General features: G+C 38.7%; 1 protein-coding gene across 1 annotated transcript in view; it reads left to right on the forward strand.

Moving 5' to 3' along the window:
* Positions 1-7929: 7929 nt before the first annotated feature.
* The window catches only part of CDHR3 (cadherin related family member 3), a 43147-nt gene continuing 37952 nt past the window's right edge, over positions 7930-13124 (forward strand). The window contains exon 1 of the mRNA XM_087935515.1: positions 7930-8117. Within this exon, the coding sequence (XP_087791641.1) occupies positions 7931-8117 (187 nt within the window). The 5' untranslated portion in view covers position 7930. The remainder of the gene's footprint in view (positions 8118-13124) is intronic.

The raw sequence follows: 13124 nt of genomic DNA on the forward strand, positions 1-13124 counted from the left end.
GCTTTAGTCCAGGTGTGTGAGAAGATCCCTCAGGAGAACATCCGCCACCTCATCAGGAGCATGCCCAGGTGTTGTAGGGAGGTCATACGGGCACATGGAGTCCACACAGACTACTGAGCCTCATTTTGACTTGTTTTAAGGACATTACATCAAAGTTGGATCAGCCTGTAGTGTTTTTTTCCACTTTAATTTTGAGTGTAACTCCAAATCCAGACCTCCAGGTGTTGCTAAATATGATTTTCATTGATAATTTTTGTGTGATTTTGTTGTCAGCACATTCAACTATGTAATGAACAAAGTATTTAATAAGAATAGTTCATTCATTCAGGTCTAAGATGTCTTATTTTTGTGTTCCCTTTATTTTTTTGAGCAGTGTATTTTCCTCAACACTGTCCAACTATTTACAAAGTCTGCACTATTATTACTATTAATCTTCTCATCACTCCTTATTGCCCATCCCCTCCCACTTGTGAGGACTGTAACTTTGTCACTTGTATCCTTATGATTTATATTGATTGTTTCCTAGTATGATTTGATCGCTTATTGAGCCCTATGACTATTATTAAGTGTTGTACCTGATGATTCTTAACTCTTGATGAATGTATCTTTTACGTACACTGAGAGCATCTGCACCAAGACAAATTCCTTGTGTGTCCAATCACACTTGGCCAATAAAGAATTCTACTTCTTAATAGCTATAATCTATTCTTAATTCCTTAATACCTATTCCTTAATATCTCATTTCAGTCAAGTTATGGCATACACTGGCCCAGGGGTCAGCAACTTTAAACACTCAAAAGAGCCATTTAGACCCGTTTCCCACAGAAAATAAAACATTGGGAGCCAATAATTTAATAACCGGTGTGACTGGATGGGTGTGGCCAACTCGACGTCGCTCACTCCACCCAGTCACCTCCTGCTCTGGAATATGGAGTGAGTCTCCATCCCCTGCCATCACCCTTACCTTCTCAGGCCAGGCGAGGAGTGACAGGGAGGGGAAGGGTGAGGCCAGTCTTGACTCAGCTATCACATAGGTGTTCTTAGTGAACAATCCAACCTCCACCATCCCTGACCTCTTGCCAAATTGGGTGAGCTAGAATATGGTTAAAGTTAATTTTGCTTTAGTAAATTATGCCAGCCCAGCCTTTCTCCCTTTCGCCGTTAGTTATCATTTTCAGAACTTTGTATGCATTTTTCCCTTAAACCTATTAATCGTTTCCCATAATATTTCTTCTATAAAAGGAACGTAATTGAATTACTTCGGTGCAAGGTGCATTTATTCAGATATGAGTATCTTCTCTAGCTCCTTGCTGTGATCAGATGATAAAACACCCTGCAATCCAGCCTACAAGTTTTCAGATAAACTATAATGTTGCATCTTACCTTCCAAGGAATGATACAATTGGAGCATCACAAAATAAATTGGCAATCAATTGATTAAATATATATTTTAGACTTGATGTTTAGATTCCAGCAATGTTTCTGACTCGACTCGTCCTTATTTCTACGGACACATGCATGAAAAAACTCTTTGTTTTTCACAGAGCAGTGTACCGTGTCAATGAATTCATAAAAAACAATATGCATCATTTGATAAACTAATGTGTGTATATCACCATATTGCCAAGTAATACATAAAATATTTTCCTGCCTGTAGGATAATTGTTTACAATTTTTGCATACGTTGCTGTTTTTGTTAAATAAATTGAAAAGAATGTATTGCTATCTTGCCATATTTATTCAAGTCTATTAATAACCTAATTACTACAATATCTTCAAGACACTAGGTAGAAATTAACTCCTCAATTAACATTCTTATTATGTAGCTCTATTATTGCATCCAGTGGAATTCATAAGGATGCTTTGGATATAACCCTGCATTGGTGACAGGAAGGGCATCCGGCCAGTAATCGCTCAGCTCCATTCAGTTACTCAGACTTCACCCCACAAGGGATTATGGGGTCATTAAAAGATGATGATAAGAGTGCTTTGGATCAAATATTTCTTCCTTCCGTTTGGCTGAAAATCAGATTATAATGTTTTAAGTAGATGTGTAATATCTACAAAACATGTAGCAATGATTTGTTTAAGTTCACGGCACATGCAGTTCACATCCTGTGGGCCCCTTAAATTTTTAAAAGCCGTGGTTGAAATATACATCAGAAAGTAGCCATTTGCTATCAGTCATCATTCTGTTGTGTTTTGCTTAAAATCAAGTTATTTCACCCAAAGGGGAGAGAGAGAGACTATTTCATTGAAAGATAATCTCATTTTTAGAAACACAAAAAGTCAAGAGTGCATTATTATTGCTATATAATGTTTAATCAAAATGAAACAGTCAGACCTTGTGGCACTAGGTGGCAATATTTCCTAAATCTAAGAATCGGGGAATTTGGTGAGGAGCAATACACACCAGAACAACTAGACACAAGAACAGTTTTTTCCCAAAAGCCATCACTCTGCTAAACAAATAATTCCCTCAACACTGTCCAACTATTTACAAAGTCTGCATTACTTTTACTATTAATCTACTCATCACTCCTTATCACCCATCCCCTCCCACTTGTGACTGTATGACTGTAACTTTGCCGCTTGTATACTTACAATTTATATTGACTGTTTCCTAGTATGATTGATTGCTTATTGTACCCTATGACTATCATTAAGTGTTGTACCTTATGATTCTCGACTTCTGACAAATGTGTCTTTTCTTTTATGTATACTGAGAGTATTTACACCAAAGACAAATTCCTTGTGTGTCCAATCATACCTGGCCAATAAAGTATTCTGTTCTATTTCCCTGGTGGAGGCATATCACTGCTTTATTTCACAATCATACAAATTGGAGGTTTGGGACAAATTCCCATCTGGGATTTGTATTCCTAACAATGACCCCTCCCACCCAAAAGTGCACGGGTCTGTCTGAAAAAATATTCCCATTAAAAAAACAGGAAATACAAAAAAAATCACAATTCTTACTTTAAGATTCAGAGGTTTATTTCATGAGCAATTTGGAACGTGAACAGCCATCATAACACAACTTATATCAATAACCCATTGCCATGAGGTCCACTGACATAGCTGAGTCCAGCAAGGAGTAGCTATGGCAGCAGCCCTGAACTCAACTCAAAACATTCTTTTTATACTTTTCTCCACACAATTTCACAACTTATTTCCTTGTTCTTTCTTACTGACAGCTCGTCTCCACATATACCCATGTGTACACCTCAAACCTCTATCCATCAGCTACTTTCAATTCCTTATTTCTTGCAGTTTTCAAACCTAGGTACTTTGCAAAATCCCATTTCACAGCAATAGCTCAGCAGAATTACAAATAGTTCTGATGCACTTTGAAATCTTCCTATCTAAAACAGGGGTCTTCAAACTTGGCCAGTTTAAGACTTGTGGTCTTCAACTCCCAGAATTCCTGAGCTAATATGACTGGAGGAGGAATTCTGGGTGTTGAAGTCCACAAGTCTTAAAGCTGTCAAGTTTGAAGCCCCTTGATCTAAAACTTTTTCATTAATTCATGTAGCTCATGTTTCGTTCATGTAGCTTTGGGGTGGGGGGGCTATTACCATTCTGAGATCTATGGACTCTGATCGTCCAATAAGCTATTTTTCCATTTCTCACATGTCACTCTAAGGGAACAGCAGACCGATAGGCATTGAGAATGGAGTCTTCTTTGCAAGTAAATATGCTTGAAGACTAAATATACCCGAAATATTATTTCTTTGATGTTATGCCAGCAATGACCTTTTTTAGTGTGGATCCTTGCTCAAATCTGTTAATGCATGAAGCTGCTGCAAATACTCACCTGCTAGGTGTATAGAGTGTATTCTTTTTGCACTGTTTGCTTTATATTCTAGAACGGTATTCTCTCTCTCCCTCTCTTTGAATGTGTATATATGTATATGTACACACACACACACACACACACATTCAATAGCATTGAAACTTATATACTGCTTCACAGTGCTTTACAGCCTTCTCAAAGCAGTAAGAGTCAGCCTCTTGGCTCCAACAATCTGGGTCCTCATTTGACCCATCTCGGATGGATGGAAGGCTGAGTCAACTTTGAGCCTGGTGGGAATTGAACCGCCAAATTGCCAGCAGTCAGCGGATCAAATGATCTAAGTGCCAGAGCCCACTGTAACTACATAGCCAAAAAGGCATTAAGAGTTGTAAACCTAATCCTGCGTAGCTTTTTCTCCAGTAATATAACTCTACTAACTAGAGCATACAAAATGTTTGCTAGACCAATACTTGAATACAGCTCATCAGTCTGGAATCCACATTACATATCGGATATTAATACAATTGAGAAAGTCCAGAAATATTTCACAAGAAGAGTTCTCCACTCCTCTACTCGTAGCAGAATACCTTATGCCACCAGACTTGAAATTTTAGACCTAAGCAACCTAGAACTACGCTGCCTTCAGTTTGATCTAAGTATAGTACATAAAATTATATATTGCAATGTCCTACCTGTCAATAAATACTTCAGCTTCAACCACAACAATACAAGAGCAGACAATAGATACAAACTCAAGGTAAACCGCACCAAACTTGATTGCAGGAAATACGACTTCAGCAACAGAGTGGTCAATGTCTGGAATATTCTACCTGACTCTGTGGTTTTTTTCCCCAAACCCCAAAAACTTTAACCTTAGACTGTCTACTGTTGACCTCACCCCTTTCCTAAGAGGTCTGTAGGGGGCGTGCATAAGCGCACCAACGTGCCTACAATCCCTGTCCTATTGTTTCTTTTTTCTTATTCGTATCCATTTCATGTATTCATAATCATGTTTATACTTATACCTGTTATCTAATAATCGCTTGACAAAATAAAATAAATAAATAAATAAATAAAAGTAGCCTTCAGTGCTGCATTCTAACCACTGCGCCACCACATGCTCAACCTTTCCTAGAATGAGTCTACTTCTCATAGGCTCTTTTTCAAACTGTTGAGGTTTTATATGAAATAAATAATATGCAGAAACAAAATGCCCTGTTTCTTTCAAGTTTTGGCTTGTCATCACATGCTTATACTAAAATGAGTTTTTGTTAAGGATTGAGTCTGGCTCTTCCTGATCCTATTCAATTACTTTATGACTAGATCAGATGTTCCCCCATGATTTACCATACAGTAGAATAGGGTAGGGTAAGGTAGGGTAGGGTAGGGTAGGATAAGAGTAGAGTAGAATAGGATAAGGATAAGGATGATAAGGATAAGGATAGAATAACATAGAATTAGAAATGGAATAGAAATAGAATAGAATAGAAAATATGGAGTAGCATAGAATTCGAAATAGAATAGAATATAGAATAGAATAGAAATATGGAATGGAATATATAGAATTAGAAATAGAATAGAATAAAGTATAGAATAGAATAGAATAGAATAGAATAGAATAGAATAGAATAGAATAGAATAGAATAGAATAGAATAAGAGAAGGGAATAACTTTTTCCTAATCAATGGGGAAGCCAGATTCAAATTAACAACCATGTTACTAATTTAACAACTTCAGTGATTCACTGAACAACTGTGGCAAGAAAGGTCGTAAAATGGGGTGAAACTCACTTAACCAATGTCTCTCTTAGCAACATAAAATTTGGACTCCATTGTGGTCATAAATTGAGGACTACTTATAATAGCAGCCCCACCTCTGAGTAAAGATGTTCATGTGAAGACTGAGAAAGCAATTTTTACTATTCTGCACTGTGTTTTCTATAGAATTCCACGTGATTGGAGCAGATTTTACAGAACAGATAATTATGGCCGTTTATTTCTCCTTTTGACTGTTTTTACTTCTACTTTCATTTTTAGGTTGTTTTAATCTCTTGTAATTTTCATCTGTTTTTATATTTATAATACTTTTTTTTATTTCTATATTTTATTAAGTTGTAAGCAGCTCAGTGTCACCCCAAACCATAAGATGAGTGGCATTTACATTGGATAAATAAATATTTTGAGGGAAAAATATCTGCGTAATTCAAATGAAATTTACCGCCTATCTCAAACTCATTCTCAAAATATCAAATAGCCAGGGAGGAGTCAAATGATCCTACGATTGTGTGAAGATTTCAAAACTTAACACACTCCGAATTATTACTTTTATTTCATCCTGTTGATTTCTAATATTTGTTTGTTTATTGTGAACAGATGCTTTTATACTGCTTCAGTCGGCCAGACGCTTAAGCCTCCCACAGCGGCAACATAAGACACAATAAAACAATACTTATATCAATTGTAATATTTTATGATTACTAACCATTAAATAATCATAAAACCATAGCCTCATACATCAGCCATCAGTAATTCTAAAAAGCTCTTTTAGCTGAGGCATATATTATCCCAGCTTGTAAGAATACTCTATTTCCTTTGGCATTTCTATCTTGAAAATGTCAGATTAGAATTAGAATTAGAATAGAGTAGAAAATAGAATTAGAATAGAAATATTACTATTACTGTTAATCTTGTCATCACTCCTTATCACCCATCCTCTCCCACTTGTGACTGTATGAGTGTACAACTTTGTCTATACAAGTGACAAAGTGACTTACAATTTATATTGATTTATATTTACATATTATGTTTCCTAGTATGATTTGATTGCTTATTGTACCCTATGACTATCATTAAGTGTTGTACCTTATGATTCTCGACTTCTGACAAATGTGTCTTTTCTTTTATGTATACTGAGAGTATTTACACCAAAGACAAATTCCTTGTGTGTCCAATCATACCTGGCCAATAAAGTATTCTGTTCTATTTCCCTGGTGGAGGCATACCACTGCTTTATTTCACAATCATACAAATTGGAGGTTTGGGACAAATTCCCATCTGGGATTTGTATTCCTAACAATGACCCCTCCCACCCAAAAGTGCACGGGTCTGTCAGAAAAAATATTCCCATTAAAAAAACAGGAAATACAAAAAAAATCACAATTCTTACTTTAAGATTCAGAGGTTTATTTCATGAGCAATTTGGAACGTGAACAGCCATCATAACACAACTTATATCAATAACCCATTGCCATGAGGTCCACTGACATAGCTGAGTCCAGCAAGAAGTAGCTATGGCAGCAGCCCTGAACTCAACTCAAAACATTCTTTTTATACTCTTGATGAATGTATCTTTTCTTTTATGTATACTGAAAGTATTTACACCAAGACAAATTTCTTGTGTGTCCAATCGCACTTGGCCAATCAAGTATTCTTCTATTCTATAAAGTATTCTATTAGAATAGAAAATAGAATTAGATTAGAATTAGAATAGAAAATAGAATAGAATTAGAATAGAAAATAGAATAGAATTAGAATAGAAAATAGAATAGAATAGAATTAGAATAGAAAATAGAATAGAATAGAATTAGAATAGAAAATAGAATTAGAATAGAATTAGAATAAAAAATAGAATAGAATAGAAAATAGACTAGACTAGAATTAGAATTAGAATAGAAAATAGAATTAGAATAGAATTAGAATTGAAAATAGAATTAGAATAGAAAATAGAATTAGAATAGAATAGAAAGACTAGAATAGAATTAGAATTAGAATAGAAAATAGAATTAGAATAGAATTAGAATTAGAATAGAAAATAGAACATAGAATTAGAATAGAATTAGAATAAAAAATAGAATAGAATAGAATAGAATAGAATAGAATAGAATAGAATAGCAGAGTAGGAAGGGACCTTGGAGGTGTTCTAGTTAGAGAAGTTAACTAAGATCAACAAATCTAGCCTCGGTTTGTGTGTGTGTGTGTGTTTGTTTGTGAATTCCTCTTTTGCTGTCCCTTCTGCTCTATGAGTTTCCTGAACTTCATATCAGATTGCTATCACTAAACTACTCATGGAAAAGTAAACAGGCGTGTGTTTTAGAAACTCCTTGGTTACCTCCAAAGCTTTGTTGGATTGTCGTTCATGCAGCCTGATAAGGAGCACAACACCTATCAGTGGAACCGCAATAGTCTTGAGGCAACGATCGATGGAGTCGCAATAATCTTGAGACAACAATCTCAAAATCTGTTTATCATGGAGGGATGCCTTTTTGGAAAGACACCAGATGGGGTCTATCTTTGCTTCATGGTTTTACTAGTACAAATATCTGGTAAGAGATCACTTTTATCCATCTTAAGTACGGATATTTGTTCTACTTAATAATCTCTTAGAATAGTTTTAGTTTTTTAGTAACTGCTACACCGAGTTATTCTGATAGAGTCCCCTTGTGAGGGTTTTTGAAAGTGAATTTATGTAGATATTTCAACAATTTATCAACTGGCACGAGTAACTCTTTTATGCACAGATTACAATCAAAACAATAACATAACTTAGAAACAAACCAATCAAACAAGAATATGAGACATTTTTAAATGTCTTTTTAAGGACCCTGTAATTTCTTGCATCGGGACAGAGACATAAGACATAAATAAGCCCATTTTCAATCAATGTAGATAAGATCCCTTACAATTCAACCGTATTCTTAATTTTCAAAATGGAGCATACCCGAGGTCTGTTAACAGGGATGACATAATTAATTTATATAAATTAATTTAAGGGATTTTGGATACATATTCAATACATTCTTATGCTTAAGAACAAGACATTGTATGAATTGATCTTTAGTCTTCTAGTTTAAATCCCAGCAACCAATATGTTTTAGTTAGCCCAACATAACTCTGCACCAAGGATCCTTTATGCCCAGTGAAATCTAAACTTTCCTTTCTTTAGTGCTTGGAATTTGACAGGTGCAGCTCTAGAGAAGGATTGGTTGTATTTTTCTTATTGGATATGCCCTTGCTTTTTATCCTAAGACTTCAGTTTTATAGACATTCCGATTCCAATAAAGACTTCATATGGGCACCATGAAACAGGGAAAATCAATATAATGCAATAAAAATTATCTCATCCATCTTGTACTTTAAAAAAATTTTTTTTTAGCAAGCCAACAAAAGCATTTCCATTTCAGAAAAAACTTTTATGGCTAATTGACTGATATCTCGTATTAATTGGCTTTCTACTTAGACTCATCTAATTTTATTTTATGTCTATTGGCTATGGAACTTAAGTATTTATTGCAATTATAATTGTGTTTAGTGATTCACTGTAAATTGCTTTAAGAGTTTATTTGGTCAGCTGCCAGTCTGGGCAGCATATAAAATTAAAAGGGAAAAAGAGCAGCCTTCCTATTGGATGAAAAGCAAATGGGCGGGGCCATCCCTTCTAGAATTCCCAACAGGTTCCAATTTTTCAGGATCTGTGGTTCCAATTTTTCAGACAGTATCATCCCAGCTGGATGAATTCTAGTCATTCAACCTTTACCACTCCAGGAATCATATGAAACCCATGGTTTGTTCTGGGATAAGCTAATAAATGACATCTGAATACAGATCAATAATGTGATTTACTCTCTAGCGTGAGTCTCTGTGTCAACAGGGTCATTAAAATGGTTTGTTCCTGAGTGACCTTACAGCTTTCCTTTACATCCTATATAGTGGATTTATTTAATATATGAAATGTTTATTCATTTAACATATTTATTGTTTCATATTGTTGTTTTTATTATGCTGTAAGATGCCCAGGGTGGCTTGATAACAAGATAGGTGGAAAAAGAAAGGAAAGGAAAGGAAAGGAAGGAAAGGAAACGAGGAAAGGAAAGGAGGAAGGGAAGGGAAGGAAGGAATGAAGGAAAGGAAAGGAATAGGTTCACTTGTGGCTACATAGAGATTCTAAGCTGATATCTCTTTTGACTCCACCACTACCAAGTTCTACCACTTCTTCTCCTACACACCTATGTGTGTAGGAGTATACCTGCAACATATATATATTTTAAAAAATGCTTTCTTCGGAATAGTGAGCGACTACAATTTAAACGTTTGTCTTGAAAATGAGCTCAGATATCACCGTTGTTCCCATCTCCTCATATGAGAATTTAACTTCCCTCAAGGGCCACCATTACTAAGCTGTGTTTGGGGCATTGTTCAGTTTTATTCCAGCCTTCCTCATGAGTTATAACATCTATAATAACAGCAAAGGTTTAAAAGTAATTGTCTTACTATTAATCCAATGCCCTTCAGATATGTTGGCCTGCTAGTCATCCTTTCTGAGGCTGATGGGAGCTTTCCAAATTTCCTGGAAGGCATGTGTTCCGGACTAGCAGGCTTGAAAGCCTGCAACTCTGATTGGCCCGCGAATAGCTGATCGTGATTGGTCGCCATAGACTGATGCGATTGGCCAGTAAACGGGCTGCCGTGATTGGCCCTGCCAAGAGCGGCAAACTCAAATCGCCTTCATTGGCTGCCTAGCCGCAGCCAGCCCTCTATAAGGGGCTGCTGCGGCTGGGATATTTTGCTCAGATCTGAAGTCACTAATAAAGTGACTATCTGAGTCTTGCCACCATTCTTGAACCATCCTCCCAGATCTAACACTGGCGACGAGGATGGGATGCGGAGGCAACGAAGTCTATTGATTTGAACTAGCTGAAGGAGCACGTGGCTGACAGAGCGCAACGACGGCGACATGGCCAGCAGCGCTATGCCACCCGCCCCATTCGATCCAGCTAGCGAGGACTGGGACTCATATATGGACAGATTTCAAATGTTCCTGGAGTCCAACAACCTCAAAGATGCCACTCCCAGCAAGAAATGAGCCGTTTTTCTAACCCAATGTGGGCCAGCCGTTTTTAAGATGGCTAAAGCCTTAGCGAAGCCAGCTGAGGTTAAAACCATGGATTGGGACACCCTTGCTCCCATCCTGTGCAACCATTACGCCCCAGCTATACCAACTCTCATTCGCAGACACGAGTTCTACCAGAGGGACCAGTGTGAAGGTGAGAGCGTTGGGGATTTTGTGGCAGACCTGAGGAACCTGGGCGGTTTATGTGGCTTCGCCAATCTCGAGGAAGCCATGAGAGACCGCATCGTCCTTGGCCTCAGAGACCCAACCATCCAGAGCAAGATCATGGCCAAGGGAGACATCTCGCTTGCAGATGCCATAGCAGACGCCACCGCAGCTGAAGCCACTCGTAAATCAGCAGCACGAATGCGTTGAACCAGCGGAACCAACCACCAACCCACCAACGATGCTGGGAGACCTTCAGACAAGTACACATCGACCACCCATAATGAAGATGTCGAGTCATCCTCAGACAGCGACGAGGAAGAATTCCACAGACTCCGGTCAGAACGTGAGCAACGGGACTAGCGGGGTCGTAAATCCAACTACCAATGCGCCGGATGCGGGGGAAACCATCCTCGATCCGAATGCAGATTTTTAGACGCCATGTGTCGTTTTTGCAAGAAATGAGGGCACATCGCAAAGGTATGCAGAAACAAGAGAAATTCCAGCCCCAGACGGAGAGGGAGCAACCCAAAGAGGAATGATGGCAACTCCACCACACAGAGCGACCGCCCTAGCAACCAGTGGAACCAGTACAGCAGACCCCGAAGGTTTAATGGCACACCCAGACGAGAGGAGGCTCATCAAACCATCACCATCGGCCACGCTTCATCACTTGACACTAAAAAAATCCGAGTAAAGGTCACCATTGAAAACAAACTGTGCATCATGGAAGTCGACTCTGGGTCATCATTATCCATGGTATCCTGGAAAACACTCAAGCAGCTGATTCCCAACATCCGACGCCAAGACCTCAGCAGTCAGAGACTCATACTGAAAGACTATCAAGGCAACCGGATTCCAGTCGCAGGTACCCGCCATTTCCAGGTCTCTTTCAAGGGACATAATGCAATTCTACCACTCACCATCGTAGACAGAGACCAGCCAAGTCTATTGGGCCTTCGGTGGTTCGCGCCATTAGGAATCGGAATGGCTGGCATCCATCATACTGAAGACGATGACTGGGAGGCGGCCCTCGTCCACGACTTCTGAGAAGTGTTCAATGAAAGCCTAGGCAAGTACAAGGGGTCCCCTATTTCGTTTAATCTTCGCCCCGACATTGCACCCATTCACCTAAAGCCACGCCGAGTTCCCTTTGCTCTCAAATCCAAAATTGATGAGCAACTGGACAAATTAATTGCACAAGGCGTGTTAGAACCCATTGACCACGCCCGATGGGAGACACCAATTGTCACCCCCATAAAGCCTGACGGGTCCATAAGAATCTGCGGTGACTAGAAGTCCACCCTCAATCACGCGCTACAGCAGAGCGCCTACCCAGTACCAATTGTTCAACATCTCCTGCATTCACTTGGGGGTGGCAAAATATTCGCAAAATTAGATCTGGTCCAAGCGTATCAACAGCTGCCAGTTGATCCCGAGACTGCAGAAGCCCAAACTATAGTCACACATCGTGGTGCATTCAAATGCAACAGGTTCCAGTTTGGTGTAAGCGTAGCCCCAGGCATCTTTTAAAGCCTGATGGAGAGACTATTACAAGGGATAAAAGGGGTCGTGCCCTATTTTGATGACGTATTAATAGCAGCACCCACAAAAAGTCAATTAGAGAAACGCCTCAGAACAGTCCTACAAAGGTTCAAAGATGCTGGCCTCAAGGTTAAGAAGGAAAAATGCTAGCTTTGCACAGAAAGGGTGGAGTTTCTTGGCTACCTCCTTGACAAGTAAGGAATCCACCCCACAGAAAAGAAATTGGCAGCTATCAAAAATGCCCCAAGACCCAAAAACAAAACTGACCTCCAAGCCTTCCTGGGACTTATTAACTTTTATAACATCTTCCTACCCCAGAAGGCGACTGTTGCTGAGCCCCTTCATAGACTACTCGATAAAAGGGCATCCTGGATTTGGGGAGGAACACGCCTTCCAGCAAGTAAAAGACTTCCTTACCTCTAATGCAGTACTAATTCAGTATAACGAGACACTCCCTTTGACTGTCACTTGTGATGCCTCACCATTTGGGGTGGGGGCCATCCTGAGCCACGTCCTACCAAACGGCTCAGAGGCACCAATTGCATTTTTTTCAAGAACTCTATCAAAAACAGAAAGAAACTATAGCCACTTAGATAAGGAAGCCCTTGCTATTGTCTCTGCAATTAAAAGGTTTCATGAATATGTTTATGGGAGACCATTTTCTATTATCACGGATCATAAGCCACTACTTGGCATTCTGGCAGGCAACAAACCTACCCCACACATTCTCTCC

The sequence above is a fragment of the Pseudonaja textilis genome, chromosome 5 (assembly GCF_049901715.1).
Source record: "Pseudonaja textilis isolate UNSWEBS1 chromosome 5, rPseTex1.2, whole genome shotgun sequence".
Classification (NCBI taxonomy): domain Eukaryota; kingdom Metazoa; phylum Chordata; class Lepidosauria; order Squamata; family Elapidae; genus Pseudonaja; species Pseudonaja textilis.